This window comes from Brachyhypopomus gauderio, chromosome 8, assembly GCF_052324685.1.
Source record: "Brachyhypopomus gauderio isolate BG-103 chromosome 8, BGAUD_0.2, whole genome shotgun sequence".
NCBI classification, from domain to species: Eukaryota; Metazoa; Chordata; class Actinopteri; order Gymnotiformes; family Hypopomidae; genus Brachyhypopomus; species Brachyhypopomus gauderio.
This window is the reverse complement of record NC_135218.1, coordinates 14,133,133-14,151,512: the sequence shown is the minus strand read 5'-3', so window position 1 is coordinate 14,151,512 and position 18,380 is coordinate 14,133,133. Positions and strand designations below refer to the sequence as shown.

At 40.0% G+C, this 18,380-nt stretch overlaps 3 protein-coding genes across 3 annotated transcripts; all 3 read left to right on the top strand.

Moving 5' to 3' along the window:
• The first annotated feature begins 6,479 nt into the window (after positions 1-6,479).
• On the top strand, positions 6,480-9,891 carry lnp1 (leukemia NUP98 fusion partner 1). The gene is made up of 4 exons (XM_077013634.1): positions 6,480-6,878; positions 8,442-8,648; positions 8,763-8,867; positions 9,232-9,891. Exons 1-4 carry the CDS (start codon positions 6,723-6,725, stop codon positions 9,358-9,360), a joined length of 597 nt encoding a protein of 198 aa, XP_076869749.1. The 5' UTR covers positions 6,480-6,722; the 3' UTR covers positions 9,361-9,891.
• Positions 9,892-10,647: 756 nt separating this feature from the next.
• On the top strand, positions 10,648-15,250 carry tmem45a (transmembrane protein 45a). The gene is made up of 6 exons (XM_077014761.1): positions 10,648-10,906; positions 12,602-12,812; positions 13,112-13,324; positions 13,420-13,604; positions 14,167-14,309; positions 14,575-15,250. Exons 2-6 carry the CDS (start codon positions 12,617-12,619, stop codon positions 14,669-14,671), a joined length of 834 nt encoding a protein of 277 aa, XP_076870876.1. The 5' UTR covers positions 10,648-10,906; positions 12,602-12,616; the 3' UTR covers positions 14,672-15,250.
• A 521-nt stretch (positions 15,251-15,771) lies between these two features.
• Positions 15,772-18,341, top strand: sft2d2a (SFT2 domain containing 2a). Its single transcript, XM_077013633.1, has 8 exons — positions 15,772-15,943; positions 16,165-16,254; positions 16,564-16,649; positions 16,761-16,842; positions 17,263-17,298; positions 17,449-17,507; positions 17,624-17,653; positions 17,838-18,341. Exons 1-8 carry the CDS (start codon positions 15,878-15,880, stop codon positions 17,887-17,889), a joined length of 501 nt encoding a protein of 166 aa, XP_076869748.1. The 5' UTR covers positions 15,772-15,877; the 3' UTR covers positions 17,890-18,341.
• Positions 18,342-18,380: the final 39 nt, after the last annotated feature.

Sequence of the window (18,380 nt, the reverse complement as noted above, 5' to 3'; positions counted from 1 at the left end):
TAATGTAAATGTTTTTTAAAAGCTAGGTCAGTTTTCATGGTCTCGGAGACCTGCACATTGAGAATCTTACGTCCAAAACCATAGTACAACTACATACTATTAATTACTATGTTCCTATTTCATTAATATGTACTGTTAATTCGAAGGAAGACTGATCTTTATTTTGGACACTTCCAAGTGTTGTTTCCAACCTTTACATGGGTTAAATATAATAAGTTTAAAAAATCCAGTAAGACTGAATGGCATTAAGAAAAAAACGACATTATAATGCCACATATTTATTATATCACTTTTCAGTACAGAAAGTTCTCTTGGAATCAATAAAGTGTTGTGTCCTATTTAGAATACAGAAGAATAAAAAAATTTAATAGCCTCATATTTATTTATTCATTCATTTTACTAACAGTATGTGTGTTTGTTGCATTGTGTGATTACCAGAGGTGGGGACTCGAGTCACATGACTTGGACTCGAGTCAGACTCGAGTCATTAATATTAAGACTTTTGACTTGACTTGAAAAAATATTCAGAGACTTAGACTTGACTTGGACTTTTACACCAATAACTTGGGACTTGAATTGGACTTGAACCTGTTTACTTGCAAAGACTTGATTTTTTAACCCCAAATCTAAATTTTAAAACGCATATTAATATTTATAAAGTGCGCCCCATTAATTTCATTTCCGTCCTTCTGACGCAGACCGGTCCTCTGCTTTTCCACACTCTGTACGTGTGTGTGTGCATGAGCTGCAGCACAACCAATCAAATGGGGGATTGGCGAACGTAAATTTTTACCGGGCGGGGTGTAAAATGGACACAAATTAAGTATTATATCGCGATCGATCGATCGCCAGTGGTTGGTGCCAGAGCGAACTAGTAACTCATTGAATCATAGATGTGGATCAGAGGTAAATAAACTAGATTTTTTTCCGGCGTGAGAAATCGGATGTGTGGCGTGAGAGCGTGTGAAGTCGGTCAAATGCGTGTGTCTCACGCTCAATGCGTGAGGGTTGGCAACCCTGGGTTCTGTATCTGAACTCGGGGAAGAGAGCCTCTCTCTGTCACCATCATAATATCCAGTTCTATCTCAGCATGGATTGTGTATTTGAAGACATCTACATCGAGAAAAAAATATATTGACAAAAGTGGAGCGAGTTTTCAGCTATGGGGACATCATTCATCGTGCACAAATGACATACAGACTTTTGGCCAGCAAATGCAATGCAGAATAGTTTACTGAAATGTCTAAAGTTGCAGATTCCTGTTAATTGTTCAGTTCTTATATTTGTTTGTCTTGTGTCACTCACACATGGACACACATGTTCTCCAAGAAACCAGATAAGAGAAGAGAGGGAAAATGCTGTTATGGTTCTTTGTATTGTACTGTGAAAATATCAGCACTTTTTATTTGAACATGGAGTTCTACTTATGACTTTTTCACAGAATATTTATTTCTGGAAAATTGTAGTTTAAAGTATGAATATTTTTGCAGCTAAGTTTAACAAATTGAACTGTGCAATAAAGAGGTGTAATTTTAATTTTTTTAATACTTCGTGTTTTCAGTTGCACATGTTTTATCAAGATTTGAGGAGAATTTAGATTTAAAAAAGAATTTACAATTTAAATTTATTTACATTTAAAATATACCTGCAACATTGGTAAAAAAAAAAAAAAAAGACTCGAAAGGACTTGAAATTCCAAGTTTCAGACTTGGGACTTGACTTGACTGTTGTCTGTCTTGACTCGAGACTTGACTTGACTTGAGTGTCTTTGCTTGAGACTTGACTCGGGACTTGAGGTATAAAGACTTGGACTTACTTGAGACTTGCAAAACACTGACTTGGTCCCACCTCTGGTGATTACTGTGATTTATCAGAACACCCAATGTTCATCTGCAATATCTGAGACTGGTCATAGCACACAAGAAAAAATGTTGTCTTTGATAATAGATCTCACACAGCCAGCCAATATTTCTCTTCCCCTATTAATCCTACACCCTCATTAGTGCAAATACAGCCCTTCACCCTCTCAATGTTCTGATTAGCTGTGGCTACCTGCTCTTCAGTTTCACCAGAGGTGGGACCAAGTCAGTGTTTTGCAAGTCTCAAGTAAGTCCAAGTCTTTATACCTCAAGTCCCGAGTCAAGTCTCAAGCAAAGACACTCAAGTCAAGTCAAGTCTCGAGTCAAGACAGACAACAGTCAAGTCAAGTCCCAAGTCTGAAACTTGGAATTTCAAGTCCTTTCGAGTCTTTTTTTTTTTTTTTTACCAATGTTGCAGGTATATTTTAAATGTAAATAAATTTAAATTGTAAATTCTTTTTTAAATCTAAATTCTCCTCAAATCTTGATAAAACATGTGCAACTGAAAACACGAAGTATTAAAAAAATTAAAATTACACCTCTTTATTGCACAGTTCAATTTGTTAAACTTAGCTGCAAAAATATTCATACTTTAAACTACAATTTTCCAGAAATAAATATTCTGTGAAAAAGTCATAAGTAGAACTCCATGTTCAAATAAAAAGTGCTGATATTTTCACAGTACAATACAAAGAACCATAACAGCATTTTCCCTCTCTTCTCTTATCTGGTTTCTTGGAGAACATGTGTGTCCATGTGTGAGTGACACAAGACAAACAAATATAAGAACTGAACAATTAACAGGAATCTGCAACTTTAGACATTTCAGTAAACTATTCTGCATTGCATTTGCTGGCCAAAAGTCTGTATGTCATTTGTGCACGATGAATGATGTCCCCATAGCTGAAAACTCGCTCCACTTTTGTCAATATATTTTTTTCTCGATGTAGATGTCTTCAAATACACAATCCATGCTGAGATAGAACTGGATATTATGATGGTGACAGAGAGAGGCTCTCTTCCCCGAGTTCAGATACAGAACCCAGGGTTGCCAACCCTCACGCATTGAGCGTGAGACACACGCATTTGACCGACTTCACACGCTCTCACGCCACACATCCGATTTCTCACGCCGGAAAAAAATCTAGTTTATTTACCTCTGATCCACATCTATGATTCAATGAGTTACTAGTTCGCTCTGGCACCAACCACTGGCGATCGATCGATCGCGATATAATACTTAATTTGTGTCCATTTTACACCCCGCCCGGTAAAAATTTACGTTCGCCAATCCCCCATTTGATTGGTTGTGCTGCAGCTCATGCACACACACACGTACAGAGTGTGGAAAAGCAGAGGACCGGTCTGCGTCAGAAGGACGGAAATGAAATTAATGGGGCGCACTTTATAAATATTAATATGCGTTTTAAAATTTAGATTTGGGGTTAAAAAATCAAGTCTTTGCAAGTAAACAGGTTCAAGTCCAATTCAAGTCCCAAGTTATTGGTGTAAAAGTCCAAGTCAAGTCTAAGTCTCTGAATATTTTTTCAAGTCAAGTCAAAAGTCTTAATATTAATGACTCGAGTCTGACTCGAGTCCAAGTCATGTGACTCGAGTCCCCACCTCTGAGTTTCACTATATATCTTTCAATTCCCTGTGCAACACTGTTCCATTAAACGTCTTCTTGCTCTGCCACCTTTCCATGTACAAATTGCTCTTATTGTCTGTGTGATCTATATCTTTGCAAAAATAATTCTTAGTCTCCTGTTTTTGCTTTGCTTAACAGCTAGCTGTTTTTTTTTTTTTTTATTTACTTCCTGGTTTTGCCTCCCCTTCAGTTGTTGCTATTTCATGTGCTAGTTCCTTGTTGCTAGTTTCTTTCATTCACTTATGTAGTTTGTATTAGTATTCAGTATTCATTTTTTTTGGTTGCTCTGTATTTTGTAAATTCTCTTCACCTCTCTCATCAATTTGCTCATTTGCATAGCAAAACCTATTGTAATATCAGTATTACAGACAGCAATATTATGATATTGATTGACATATTGATTGTGCCAACGTATATTGTAGCATGATGTTGTTGTACTATCTACTAATATAGCTGTCTTGTCACTCTGATATGATTTTATGGTCTTAGTGTCCCAACGCTTGTGGGAAGTATCTAGGCTCAAATACTCTAGCCGTATACCTCAGTTTCTCAGCCAATCTTCTGGGGGCGTTTAAAATTAAAATGCTACCACTGACAGATAACAAGGATGCTTTTGTACACCATAGCACAGCTGTATACAGATTTTATATATCATAAATTTTATAATGTGCTGTTTCTTTGGATTCTTTGCATCTTTGCATTTTTGCATTAGACAGAAAATACATCATGTGTGCATTAGACACCTTTTTTCTTTGATGACAAAACATATTCACAAAACTACAGCACAGCATTCAGCTTTCACCAAATGTCAGTATCCACTGCAAATAAATCCTATAAATACGCAAGACTTTGTTTATGAGGCCTAATTACTCATTTACAGATAATATTGTGGGTATAATCAAACATTGGCAGCTGCACAATCAAATACAAATGCAAGGAAACCTAAGAAATTGGTTTACTAGTTTATTAGACATGTTTACTAGTCCAGTGTCCTCAATACACCCCCTCCATCTGACATATCAAATACACAATGTACCCAGCCATTGAGATTTCTGGTCAATCGTAGCTTTTCATTGGAGCATGAGACGCGATCAATCTGTGTGTGTGCAAAACAATGTAGGCTATCATTGCCAGAGGTGAACATTCCAAGTTCAGAAAGTAAAACTCCTTCCCAGGATTTTATTCAAGCTTGCTGGATTTTGTAATTAGTGCCAAGTAAAATTAGTGGAACGAACACAATCCAGGGAGCCTGAGCAAAATCTTGGTGAGGACTTTTATTTTCTGAACCTGGAATGTCCTCCTCTGATCTGCTGACAGTCTCATTATATTAAAAACTGCCATGGATAAACCAATAATTTGCATGCACATTACAAACTTCAAATTACATAGGACCATAACATGATATTAGATAGACATAAAGCTCTTTACAGACAGGACTTCCCTATCTGTTAGAGTTTGCACAATCCCTAATAAAATGATGTGACAGAGCTTTGAAGTGAGCCAAGCAGGCACCTTAAGCCTGTATTAGCACGACAATCACTTTTCTGAGCTTACTGATATATACTACAGGATAAGTATGTTACAAGATCTCCAGGTTAGTCCAGGTCTGCCTGTGTAAAAGGTCACAGTCACGATGAAGAGTCAGCATCTTTAGACACTTCCTTTTCCTTGAACCCTTTGAATAACACTATGGGGAGGCTAGTCATGGTGAATGGTCATTCTCTGTTTACACACCTGAAATGATCGATGGGTGATTGCATAGAAATTTATGGCATTGTCAAAAATTCTTGAATTAGAGACATGTTTTTTAATTTATAGTAAATGTAAGACTCTAGCATTGTTATCCTTGACATATCCATCCCAGCGGAGTCTGGGCTTGTTTTTGGGCTGTAGTACTTAGTATTACTTCATACAATTGTTGTAATTCCAGTATTTATCAGATATATGTATAGCTCAGTGACCACTCCTCGTTTTGCGGTTGTTGTTGTTGTTGTTGTTGTTGTTATTGTGGCTGCAGCTACCATTGTTGTTCTAGTACAGCAGACATATATTACCCTTCTAGCATTGTGCATGGCAAATGCCCCATGTTGTAGAATTCTCTCCCCTACTGTACTGCACTGCCCCACATCATGATGGTATAAACAACTGGAGCAGGACAGTAGACAGAGCTGAAGGGAAGCTGTTGTGTGCCCCAGATTTGTCTTTAATGAAGGGGGTTTGTCATATTCTCCAGAACAGGGTCAGCCCAAAATACACTGCCTGGAAAGAAAAGGAGGCTACTAATCCAGCATCAGCTAGTCAGCACACTCAACGCTTCCCACAAAGGTGAAACTCATTGGGTATTTTCTGCAATATGTTACAGTTTTCATATAGATAATGTAGAAGCTGATAAATACAGACAATTTTTATGTAAACATATATACAGACTATAATTTACAAACCGTGTGGGCCAATTAAAAGGTTGCAGCTCAGAGTTTGAGCTGTGTGTATGTGACTGTGACAAAATAAATGATGTTTGCAGTAGAATCTGTCACTGGTCTTTACTGCTGCAGTCCATAATTATTGGCAGGCTTCATGAGTTCAGTGAGTGGAAAGTATGAGAGAACTGGTGTGTGGCTGTGTTTGTGTGATTGGGCCCCCTAGGCTCCATGCTCTGTAATGGAAAGTTTTTTAAAAGCAGACCACCACCATATGTGCGCACTCTCTCTCTCTCCCTATCTCTCTCTCAAGAGAAAGAGAGACACACACACACATGTATACACACACCAATTCAGATTCCTGTATCCACACATCAGGTCTTTCTTTCCTTCTCTCTCTCACCTCCCTACCTCCTTCTTCGATATTAACTAGATTACACACAACTCACTATTTAAAGACTTGAATAAAAGCTGTGAGTTTATTTTTGGGCCAGCTTAGAGCAACAAACCCAACACACTGAGCCCACCTAATCACCCTGGGGGATCTGTTCACCACCTACTGCCCAGCCCAGCCCAGCCCAGCCCAGCCCAGCCAACACGCTCCATCTCCTCGCCTCTCCATCTCAGACTGCCTCAGCTCCGCCCCAAAGAGCAGCAAGCCCAGCACCCGTGCTCCAGTGGCGGCTGCAGCCCTACCCAGCACGCCTGACTGACGGTCAAAGTCCCGTCTGCTTTCTCCCCTTCTGGTCCCGCACACCAGGCGTCAAGCTGTCGCTCCGACTGCTTCCCGCAATCGTTATGGACAACGAGGACGACGACGATGGCAACTTCACCAAGTGGATGAGCAGCTACTGGGGACACGGGTCTGGTGAGGATCGGGCCAAAGAGAAGAAGAGAAGCTTCCGAAGGCCCAGACGCCCCACAGACGGCAGACGGGCATCAATGCCATGCATGGTAGGAAGGCACTCGGAGGACGGGATGAATGGGCACATCTGGGGTACTGCGGCCTGCTGAGGGTGCATGACAGTAACGTACTATAGAGGAAATACAGGCTTTACTTTCTGCATTGCACTGCACTAGTAAGCAAAGCCTCTGCATCTGCATTTTTAGACAAAATTGGAAAGCAATGTAAAGTAACAACATAATCTTGCTGAATGCTTTATAGGTTTGGGATTAAGCATTTTATGTACATTTGGGTATACTGCATAATGTGTGTTCAGAGCAACTCATTCTGAGTGTGGAAATGTGTACATTTTGATCATATGCCATCCAGCAGTTCAGTTGAGCTTATAATTATTGTGTCAACAAATACAATACTGCAAGAATAGACAAATTGTGTGAGGCATAGGAAGACTAACAAAGACAAAGTGACAAAACTGCTAATGACTGCAAATAAATGCTAATAATAATCAAGCTATAATATACCAGTAGAAAATACTAATAAACATCATCAAGCTGATCAATGTGATGTTTATCCACTTAAAAAGAGTATATAAACATGTTAAACTGAAACACAATAAAACAAATTGTCATTCAGATTTGTCATTCAGTAATATAAGCATTCAAATTTAAATGTCAAAGAATACATTTTCATATATTTACCTGGTTTTCGAGGCGAAAATGCTTTGGCGGGATTAAGATTTGGCATGTGAGCCCCTTCCAGGTCCGTTCCAGCTGAAGGTGATGGGGTTGATCTATGCCAACTGATTTGTGGCCAGTCTTGCATGGTTCTGTCACTCGACAATTGTCACGCAATTGTCTCTTTGTTCCTCTCCCTCAATCTCCCTCTATCTCTTTCCATCTTTTTCCTACACATACAACAAACATATACATCACCCCCTTCATGCATGTCTTCAGACGTCTTCACAGAAACGTATGTAAAAGAAGCAACAATGTAACATAGCTCATTAAAAACATTAAGCCATAGCTTGTAATTGCCATTTGTGTAATGAGAACAACATACTGTTTTATCTGTTCTATAATTAAGTGAGAACTGGATTTCAGTTGGGTTCTTTTTCTGGAACCCCCGTATAAGAGGGAATCGCATGAGAGTCTCACAAAGGTTTCCATGAAGAGGTGCCTAATAAAGTAACTGGTTCAGGCTGTGACTGACAGGGCAGAGTTCATGAGTGATGTGCTAGTCAAACCAATCTGTCTGATTTGTCCTCCAAGCGTGATGCTAGCCCACGGTGTGGAGCGGCCTGCAGTTCAAAACGATGTGGAGTTCATATTCCTGTGGAGAGGGTGCATGCTGGCTGCTAAACCTTGATGCCTGCCCAGGCTGCTAGCTGCAGGGCAAAATGCAGCAATGGGAACCGGATACACAGAGCTTTTAGAAAGCTTTTATACTAACGTGCTTATCAAAAAGCATGCAAAAACAAAATGAAAGCATACATGTTCTTGTTAAGGTTTGTTTATTTGAAGTCTGACATTTGAAAGGTGAATTAGCCTTGAGGAAACTGAATTGGGCTGGTGTCTCTCTGGCTCTTCTCTCGGTCTTCTCTCCTTCTGTCTCAGTCACAGCTGGAGTCTTCACAGCTAAAACAGCTCCACACCGCCACCATGCTCCCATCTCCCTCCACGGAGGAGCGTGCCCACCCCCGCCCTCGCCGTGTCTCATCCGACGACAACAGCTGGACGACAGGGTCGGGTGGCGGCCCTGTCCCGGGACTGTCCGAATCTTTCGAGATGCTTCACTTACGCAAGCACAGAATCATGTCACTGGTGGGTGAGGGGACCAGGCAGGGCTAATTAATAAAGTGGCCTTCGTACCAGGCGTGTGTGTGTGTGTGTGTGTGTGTGTGTATAATTTGGTCATAATGTTCTATTTGTTTGTAGAATGATGCGAATAATGCGTGTTTGATCTGCCATGAGAAACTGTGCAATGGAGGAGCAGCAGGAGGTGCCCAAAGCTCCCACTACTCCCAGCGCCTCCACAGAGAGGTAAGGGCCATGGCAATGCAGGCGCCCAGCGTACACATGTATGCACAGCACCAGGAGACCCAGTAACTCATTCAGATGAAACAGCAGGTTGTCAGCATCATTCTTTCTTGTCCCATATGGTGCTGGGCCAGTTTTCGTTTGTTCATTCAAACAATAAGTAAAGATGGAAATAAAGGTGGATGGCACAGCTTGTCCTACTCTCTGCCCAAACATCTAGATCTTCATGATATCAGGCTAATATTATTCCACATAGTCCATCCATGAGACCCGTGTCCAGTAACTTATTCATTCATGGGCACTTATAGTTCCCGTACGAGCCAGCAGTGACATTAGGAACCTTGTTTCTGATTGGTGGTTTGGAAAGGTGACGAGACCAGGACAGGAGGCACGGCCTCGCAGTGTGAGCACCACGACCATCTGCGAACGAAGGAAGGAAGTGCGGGAAGAAACACGCCTGCCCTGGCACCAGCTGCCCCTGCGCAGACAACGCTGAGGCATCATGGGAAGATCTAAGATGCAAGAGAAGATGTACATTCCAACTTTCGGTGAAAATGAGTCATTGCTCAGTATGGTAAATGTTGGCTCCTGTATCACTGTTTTGAGGTGGTTCACTATCATGTTGTGGTAATTTATGTTCACATTATTTGTGTAGGATGTGTATGAGCCGGTATCTAGACTGTAAATATGTCTACATCTTCTGTGTGGTCTATACTGGTCTGTACAACGGTTGCCTGAAATATGGCAGCTTTGTGCACATAATGCACTAACCCTATAACCCTAGGTCATAAATGCGACCTTCTGTAGATATGTGCTGCCCTGCCATCTCCTTTCTCTCTTCATCTTTTCCTCTGAATAACTGTTTTAATGCAGACAATGTAAACATTTGCTTGCTCTGATGGCAGTTCCTCCTTGTTTAGTTTTTAATCTTTCTTTACTTCCTGCGAAGTAGTGACCCCACCCCAATTTACGACTGTAAATATTTTCGAAATTATGAAATTATTAAGTGGTATCATTCATAGATTAAATTCATACAATTTGTTTACTTTGTATATGGTATGTGAATTTAATTTCCATTTAACTCTAGGTTATTTCCCCTGAACGCCAGCCACTGTCAAATGGGGTAATAAAACCCATGGTCAGCGGCACAGCCGTTTTGTGTACATTGATTCAGGAGTTCGAAAAGCCCGAATCTGCCCCAAAGCGGCCCGGTTCGGGCACGTTCGCCGGGCTCCTTTTGTCCTTGCAAAATATGTTGTGAGAAGCGTGACTTCGTGCACGTACACAAACACCACATTTCTAGTCCCGCCCTATAATTACAAATCCAGCAAAACATATTTTAAAATTCGGCTTTCTAGTTTTATACAGAACAATCTTTACCTCTGACTGACTCTGTTAATAAAGTACAGGTCAAAAAGAAACACACACACACAGTTATCCAGCCATTATCCAGTCATTTGACGACCGTTTTCGAGTGGGAAATTTGATTCCTCATAACTGTGAGTTAATGGGAGATCTAAAAACAGCAGGACGAGGTTCTGAATAAGCGATTCGTATAAGTTTCCAGCAGCTATGGCGGGGGGATAGGGTTGAATTATTAGCCCGAATAGCGGTTTCCATATCTCAAAGTACTTAATCCCGTAGCAGGCGGGTAGAAATGCACACGTGGAATTCGTACAAGTCCTTGATTGAAGGGGCGACTAACCAATCAAAATGGAAAAGAATGACGTTTGCTTAGGGATTTAAACCAATCTCTGACTTATACGGGAGGGTCCCTCGACATTCCCGTAAAAGAGTCCTTAAGAAAAGCTAGTTGGGAAAACAGCTGGAAATGTGACGAGATTTTAACACGGAGGGTTTAACTAGACATCTAGCGGAAAGGATATGACAGCGTTTTATCTAACTTTGGTTCTGTAAGATGCTTCAGTACATAGAGGAGTTAATTATCATTTAAGAGTTTTCATTTCAAATGCGAGGGAGGCAGTTTCTCTGTAGTCTGTACTCCGGTTATTTAACAAATAGCCGCCCCGCTTGGTTGTAAGGTAAGTAAAAAAAAAAAAATAATCAAACGCCACATAGTCCGGCTTTTTATTTACAGGATTTAATAGTTCTAAATGCGAGTTCTTGTATTTTAGTGATTGAAAACCTGTTGTTGGATGGGTTGTTTGGTTTATTGTTTGTTTTTGTCAAGAAAATTTGTTTACGAGTTCGGAACGACTTTTGTAAACTTCTCAAACTCTTGGGCATGAAATTGAGGAGCGATGAGCAAGAGAAATCTGAGTGTATGAGTGTATGAACACGCTCAGCTGGGCAGCTTCGCCTTGTGTTTTGATTTTTTATCAGACCACTCAGGACCTAATCAAAACATCTCAACACAAGATCACTTTATTTAAATCCGCTTCAGTCATGAAACGTTGTTGGATCATCCAGACCAACCGGGGTCTGCTAAAGTTTTAGTGTAATCTGTCATCGGTACGTGAAAAGTAAACCTTTCTCCAAGCTATTTATTTGCGTCGGGCAGTTTGTTTTAGGTCTACATAATGTAACGTTTTCACTGTAACAAAGGGGAAAACCCCCAACCCTTTATGGAGGTTATGTTGGACAGATGTAGCATATAGTTCACATCATTCTGTGTGATTTAACATAATATGAAATAAAGCTATACTAACGTGAAGTCCTGTTAATTTCTGGGATTGGGTGTCCTTACATTTATATTTATTATTAAATGACCCGAGATGAAAGTCACGACGGATTAAAAATATCTTGTTTCCTTCTTTTGATATAGACTCTATTGATATTGGAGCCACTGCGCTTCTATGAAAGATGCGACTATAAATAAGCGCAAGCACGCCAGCCAATCAGACGGCATACTCGCCCTTCGTTGTAGAGTCGCTTAGGCCATCTGGTTTCCATGGCGATGGCGCCACATCCTGGACGATGCTTAGTCGGGGAACCTGCCGACAGCAATCAAAGAGGGGATTCAAACCTGTATTCAGGAGATATCAAAATAATCCCTAATCTTGGAAAGCAAAAAATAATAACCAGAAGATTATTAAAGTATTATCATACATCTTTCAAAACAGGCACAATATTTATTATACTTTGTCCAAGTAGCTACTGAAAGAATTTAGTAGCTGAAATGAAATTGAACCAGTTGGAGAAGCTTGTTTTGACACTATACGGTATTTGACGAAATAAAGAAAAACACACAATATAGCAATCACACAATCCAAAGGTCCTGTGGGATTTCCATACATTGAAGGCTGATTGATATATGTATGGTGCTCTGCTATATAAAATATATTGATCTTCCTTTAACTATAACCCCTGCTTTTAGGGACAACTGCTTGTTGAGAGCAGCTGTGAAAATTGAGAATTCACAGGATTTTGAATGAGGAAAATATTGTTCTTGCTTTGTACGTTGGCTGGTGCAGTTTGGCCACTAGAGGGTGCTGTTAAACAAAAATATGAACGCTGGTGAAGTAAATGGATTCTATTGGGCTGTCATGTTTTCATTATCACTGTAATGTCTCTTTCATGTGTACATTTAAGCTCATCTCACTATAAAATGGAGAAATGGACAGAAACACATTCCCACATCTTCATGGCCCTGGTTCAGTCTGACCTTGAGGAGCATGAAAAATCTCATATTAGGTTTACCAACCCAGGGAGATTTGTAAAGTGATGGGGAGAACGCTGAGGAATAAGTTGCATCTCATAACTTGTTGCAATTTCAGGACCTATGAGACGACATGGGGAATTTTAAGGGCCACGCTCTACCAGGCAGTTTCTTTCTGATCGCTGGCTTGTGGTGGGCAGTGAAGCACTCGCTGTGGTACACCACCCGCAGGAACAAGAGTGCTGGTGCAGGAAGGCTCGCCACCCGCGCCTCCCAACACCGCCTTGAAATCGTCGAGGGAGCCGTAATGCTCTCCTTCTCCGTTATTGGTAAGCTAGACTCGCACGCTTGCATACATTTCAGATTAAACAGATGCACGCCTCGTCTGTGTGTTCTTCAGATCATTCGTGGTTATGACACATCCGCCACAGTTGCTTTACCACCTTGTATCCAGACAAACAATATTGTGACCCTTATGCAAATATTTCTTTGTTTACTGCTCCCATGAACTGCTGCTATTACTGTAATATTTCATGGATTCCTGGCATCAAAACATTTCATAATGATCCTGACATCAGATCAGATCTACCTTTGTTCCTAACACTACACGTCTGACCCGCTCTTACAGGGATGTTAGGAGAGCAGTTTGCAGCAGGTGGGCCAAAGCTCCACCTGTACGACTCCTCCACCGAGCACTGGGACAAACTGATGAACTGGCAGCACACAACCATGTACCTGTTCTTCGCGCTGGCAGGGGCCACCACCCTCACGGTCCACAGCACCGACGCAGCGCCCCTGGCCCTGGACCGCCTGCTACTGGGCCTGGCTTTCTTTAATGAAGGTGGGCGCTGGACTGCATAACACAATTTGCTGCATGACCAGATTCATGCAGGACGAAACCTTGCGTTACTAAACTAGACATTTGACTGCTTGCAGGGTTCTTATTCCTCTATCACCTCCACGGGAGAGACATGCTAGATGTCCACGTGCACATTCTCCTGCTGTATGCGGCCTTTGGAGGCGCTCTCACCTGCCTCCTGGAGACCTTCAACAGGGGAAACATACTCCTGGAGCTCTTGCGGGCCACCCTCTGTGTGCTGCAGGGCAGCTGGTTCTGGCAGGTGTGTGTGTGTGTGTCTCACCACTCTACCTCAGGTTGTGTGTTCTCATGAACTTTTTCCATGTTTCACATGGGGTGTTTCACAATGTCGTCCTGATGCACATCCCAAAATTCCATGGTACTGGAGTCGACCAGCGTGTAGGAGCACAGGAAGATGCAGCCTTATACAAATGTAGCTTAGCATTAAAGTGTGTGTGTTGACTACAAAATGTATATCACATGAAATATTAAGTGGATTTCTTTTTTAGGTAATCATGGGTAAGACAGAAATCGTCACTGAAGCATTTCACTGTGTTGTTGCAAAATCAAGGATTATCTTATTTAGCTATCCAAATCCTTATAAAACAAAATGTTAATAAGACTGATAACACTTGAGTTGTCAGTTTTTTTGTAATACCACTTGGAAGAACAGGGATAGCATTTCAGAAGAGAGAAGCACAATCTCCAGGGTCACTTTCCACGAGTGTGAAGGGAAGCGTTGAAGCCTGCACATATGTGTAAGCCTTTGTAATCAGCTTGTTGTGTTGATAACACTGTTTCCTGCCATCTGTCCTTTTATGCAGATCGCCTTTGTGCTGTACCCACCCAGTGAGGTAAAGTGGGATTTGTCAGACCACAACAACATGATGTTCATTACCATGTGTTACAGCTGGCATCTCGCCTTTGCCCTGCTCACGGTGGCCGTGACACACAGCGCTGTTCTTTGGTGAGCTCAGATTCTCACATTCTAGCTTTGACCGTTTATTATTGGCAGGAGTTCAGCCTGCCATGGATTAATGTCATCTTGGGCATCCAATGCATCCACTAAATTCACATATACACTGCACAATACAAACGCACACATCTATTATGCACATAATACTGTCCTCATATGTTATGTAAAGGCAAATTATTCACAGAGGTCCCAATTTATTCACTTGGATCACTTGGAACTGGACTGAATACCAGTTAATACTGATTCTCTTCCCTAGTGTGGTTCGGTCTAAGCTCCGGAGAATGCCACCTATGGAGATGGGTCTTCTGAAACCACGAGAAAGAGAAGGAGAGTCTGAAGATGAGATTTTATAAGTGTTTGACACCCATATGCACTCATCTGCTGACCTTGGAGCCACATTATTAAAAACGGTGGCAGTCTTCAGTGCGTAGGCCTGTCATGCCATACTGGATCCCAGGATCCCACTATTGGTGCCATAATGCTATATCCAAATATGGTGCATTCTCTTCTTTAAACACCATATCCCACTTTTATGTGTCTTAATTCTACTGCCTCTTTCTACTGTTAATGTATGGACATCTCTCTGATGCAGTCATTTTGCTTAGAAAACACAATGTATATTTTGAGATTTTTGGTTACAGAAGCCATATAAATGAGTTACATATTATTTTCATGTACTGCTTAGACTTTTTACTGTATTCTTTGATATGACATCACCTGTGACTCTAATGTATTAAGATGACACATCTTGAGTACTTTAGGTAGGCCTCTGATATGCAAGGAAAGAGCTCCATAAAAATTGTATGTAAATGATGGCCTTAGCTAACATTTTTATTTATGTTTTGCATATCCAGGGCTGCCTTAGAGATTTTCTATTGCAAAAAAAAAAAAAAAAACATGTGGAGGTTCACTGGCCAGATGCTGGAGTTGTACTGTTACATTTGCTTTATGTATTAGTTACTTTGAGAAGAAACTGTGTGCAATCTGGGAAGAACCTTGAATTACAGCATTTTTGTATTTATTATCATTTATTAGTATATTTAGTAAATGTAATGGACATTTTAAAGTTTTTTTTAATGACTTAAGTTATAGATACTGTTTTGTCTGTAACTGTTGATGGTATGTGCCTCATTATTTTTTCATTATTCTGCATGCGTTTTTAGTTTGCTAGAATTACATTTTCGGTATCTTTTGGAAGTGAGTTCTGTATTATTTAGATTTTGTGTTTAATAAATTATTTTGGTTATGTTCTTATCATTGTACTGTACAATTGCTAAATAAATGTTGTGTTGCCGAAAACTATTTTACCAACTGAAATGGTCAGGGGCATGTCGGACATTATATCGAACTACTACTATTTTACAGAATTGTGATAGAATAATCACAGGAAGGCAATTCGGTTAATACGACACTTACCACTGTGTGGCGCTACGTTGATAATACATTTGTAGTGTTTTCAGGTACTTTACGAGACACATCTGGCTGTGGACCCATGAAAATTTACAGGGACTCACTGGAAACTAAGCCATAAAGTTAATAAGCAGGTTTGGCGTTTGCCTATGGATAAATTAAGGGCATTTCTGAGTGGTCGTGATGAAACCAACGACAATCGCACAATACTTCAGGTAAAGTTAACTTCTCTTTACAAGCTCACTGAATTGTAATCGCTGCTCCACGTCAACACGTTTGCGTGGGCTAATGGAGAAAATTACATTAAGTGTTTCCAAGATTTTTTAACGGATTTATACGACATTGTTAAGAGTGTGACGTTGTTATAAATGTTCTTTATGGAAGACTTTATGGCACCACTACAGCATGATGTGGACATGTCACCTCTCACTTCCAGGCGGCGAATGAAGCCTCTACGTTGGGATGGGGCACACGTGTGAAAGGATTCGTTATTTGTATGGTCATAGGATTAGTTTGTTCCGTCCTGGTTGGTATTTTTAATCAGTTTGAGCGTTTATTGTTTTAAAATAAGCTTCTTGGGGAGATAAACGTGAAGTTTGAATTGTACTTTACGACTTTAAAACTTCCTGGAGGATTTTTGTTGCAAAGAGGCAGAGCTGTGTCACCGGTCCGACCAGCTATGAGGAATGTAACTAATAGGAATGCACTATTCATACCTATAGGGGAACACGTGTATTTACGTGTATTTTTTGTTTAAAACAAACAAAAAAGAAGAAGAAAACTTATTACTTGTTCTGGGTCTGTCCTTATTTTTCTCATTTATTATCTGAACTAGGGAGTGTGCTGTCTGTTCATTCCCAGGGTAGGCATGATTCTCTTCATTGTCTTTTACACATTCGGGAATGTTTGCGCTATAATGAGGTGAGTGTCCACTTTTATAGATTCAAGTTACTAATAATACTAGAAATAAGGTTTGAGGTGATATCTTCCGATTTGTAACCACTGATTGGTGGAATGTGATCACACCTACAGCACTTTATTTCTAATGGGACCTGTGAAACAGGTGAAGAGGATGTGCGATAAAACCAGAGCCTTCGCAACAACTGTCATGATAGTAAGTGGATTTTACCATTGCTATTATTTTAACCTGTTTTGCTGCTTACAAAGAATGTTTTATGTTCATGAATGTGTTTGCAGTTTTCTGTATTTTCCCGAATATGTTCTGTATTTTGCCTTTCCTCATATTTGAACCTTTTTCTGAATGCTCGAAGTTCAATTATTTACATTTATCACATTTTCAATTTTGCATCAAATTATTACATGCAAATACTGTTCGATCAAATCCAGGTAAACAAGATGAAACTCTGATGTTATTATTCCTTTACAAAAGTCACTGCACCTGCTTGTAAAAGCTTAGTGAGAAGATTATTCTGTGTGACTTCAATTGCTGACACGCTGTACGTTTTTTAAATAACTAGTCAACTAATTAGTTCTTAAAAACTAGTCATTTTTAAATTTGATTTTACCCCCATAGACATGCCTGGTGCTTACTCTGTGTGCAACCTTTTGGGTAAGTTATTTAAGCAATTGCATATACCACTGTGAACTGATCCTAACTTTAAACTTAAAAGTAATCTCAATGGAAGGTAACAAACAAAGCTTAACTTATTCCATCAATTCCTAACAAACCTAAATACACTTTTTAAAATGTCTTTCACAGTGGAAGATATTTGCACTGAGTTTGCTGTTTGTTATTTTGCAAGCCCTCGCATTTACTTGGTAAGGACTGCAAAAACCTGCTGGTAACATGCAATATATAAAGTTTAATGGTTGCTGTAGTTGAAACTATTATATTTACTATAAATTATTCCCTTGTGCTTTTTTCATGCTCACAGGTATGGACTCTCATACATCCCATTTGCAAGGTGTGTTCAATTCTGAATCACAGTCATACTCATTCACAGGGCATTATCATTATCAAATGAATGAAAATGGAGATATAACATTTAATGTGGAATATTTTATATTGAAGAGGACTTAATAATCTGAAATTCTGATCACTCAAACCCCACACCAACATTCCATTTATTGTGTCTCTGTGTTCACCAGGGATGCCATTCTGAAGTTTTTTTCCATGGCATGCACCATGTGTACCAAGTGAAGAACCCTTGGCATAGTTTACTTTTCCTCAAGGCTCCTCAGCACAAGATTTGTCTTGATGTTGGATCCAGTGGTTTACAGCTTATTGACTGTATCTACAGTTTTTAATATAAGATGAGCCCTTCACATATGAACTGGGAGCAGTGTGGTACAGCTAAAGTGTCATTGGTAAACATGTTTTATTTTTGTAATTTTGTTTGTATCTTGAAACTAAAGATCACTTTGGGGAAATGAAGTTTGTGGGTATTTGGGCCTCATGAAGGGCTATGTCAACAGGCCACTGTGTTGTTGTACATATTATTTGTAGCTATGTTGCACTATTTTTGTTCTGATTTATGAAGTTTTTAAAAATACATTCTCAGAATAAATACTAGGTCATGGAGTATATTTATTGTCATAGTGAATTTGTATCTGCCAGCGTTAAATAAATTACTACGCTTTTTTGTTCAACTATCTCCTATCTTTTATTTTGAAATACAACACATTTCATAA

Bases quoted from the DNA above. Each gene is read 5' to 3' on its own strand.
- lnp1 (XM_077013634.1), top strand. From the start codon at position 6,723: ATGGACAACGAGGACGACGACGATGGCAACTTCACCAAGTGGATGAGC. The intron at 8,649-8,762 runs GTGGGTGAGGGG...ATTTGTTTGTAG, and splicing joins AGCACAGAATCATGTCACTG to AATGATGCGAATAATGCGTG. The intron at 8,868-9,231 runs GTAAGGGCCATG...TGGTTTGGAAAG, and splicing joins CCCAGCGCCTCCACAGAGAG to GTGACGAGACCAGGACAGGA.
- tmem45a (XM_077014761.1), top strand. From the start codon at position 12,617: ATGGGGAATTTTAAGGGCCACGCTCTACCAGGCAGTTTCTTTCTGATC. The intron at 12,813-13,111 runs GTAAGCTAGACT...CCGCTCTTACAG, and splicing joins GCTCTCCTTCTCCGTTATTG to GGATGTTAGGAGAGCAGTTT. The intron at 14,310-14,574 runs GTGAGCTCAGAT...TCTCTTCCCTAG, and splicing joins ACACACAGCGCTGTTCTTTG to TGTGGTTCGGTCTAAGCTCC.
- sft2d2a (XM_077013633.1), top strand. From the start codon at position 15,878: ATGGATAAATTAAGGGCATTTCTGAGTGGTCGTGATGAAACCAACGAC. The intron at 16,843-17,262 runs GTAAGTGGATTT...TTACCCCCATAG, and splicing joins TCGCAACAACTGTCATGATA to ACATGCCTGGTGCTTACTCT. The intron at 17,654-17,837 runs GTGTGTTCAATT...TGTGTTCACCAG, and splicing joins TCATACATCCCATTTGCAAG to GGATGCCATTCTGAAGTTTT.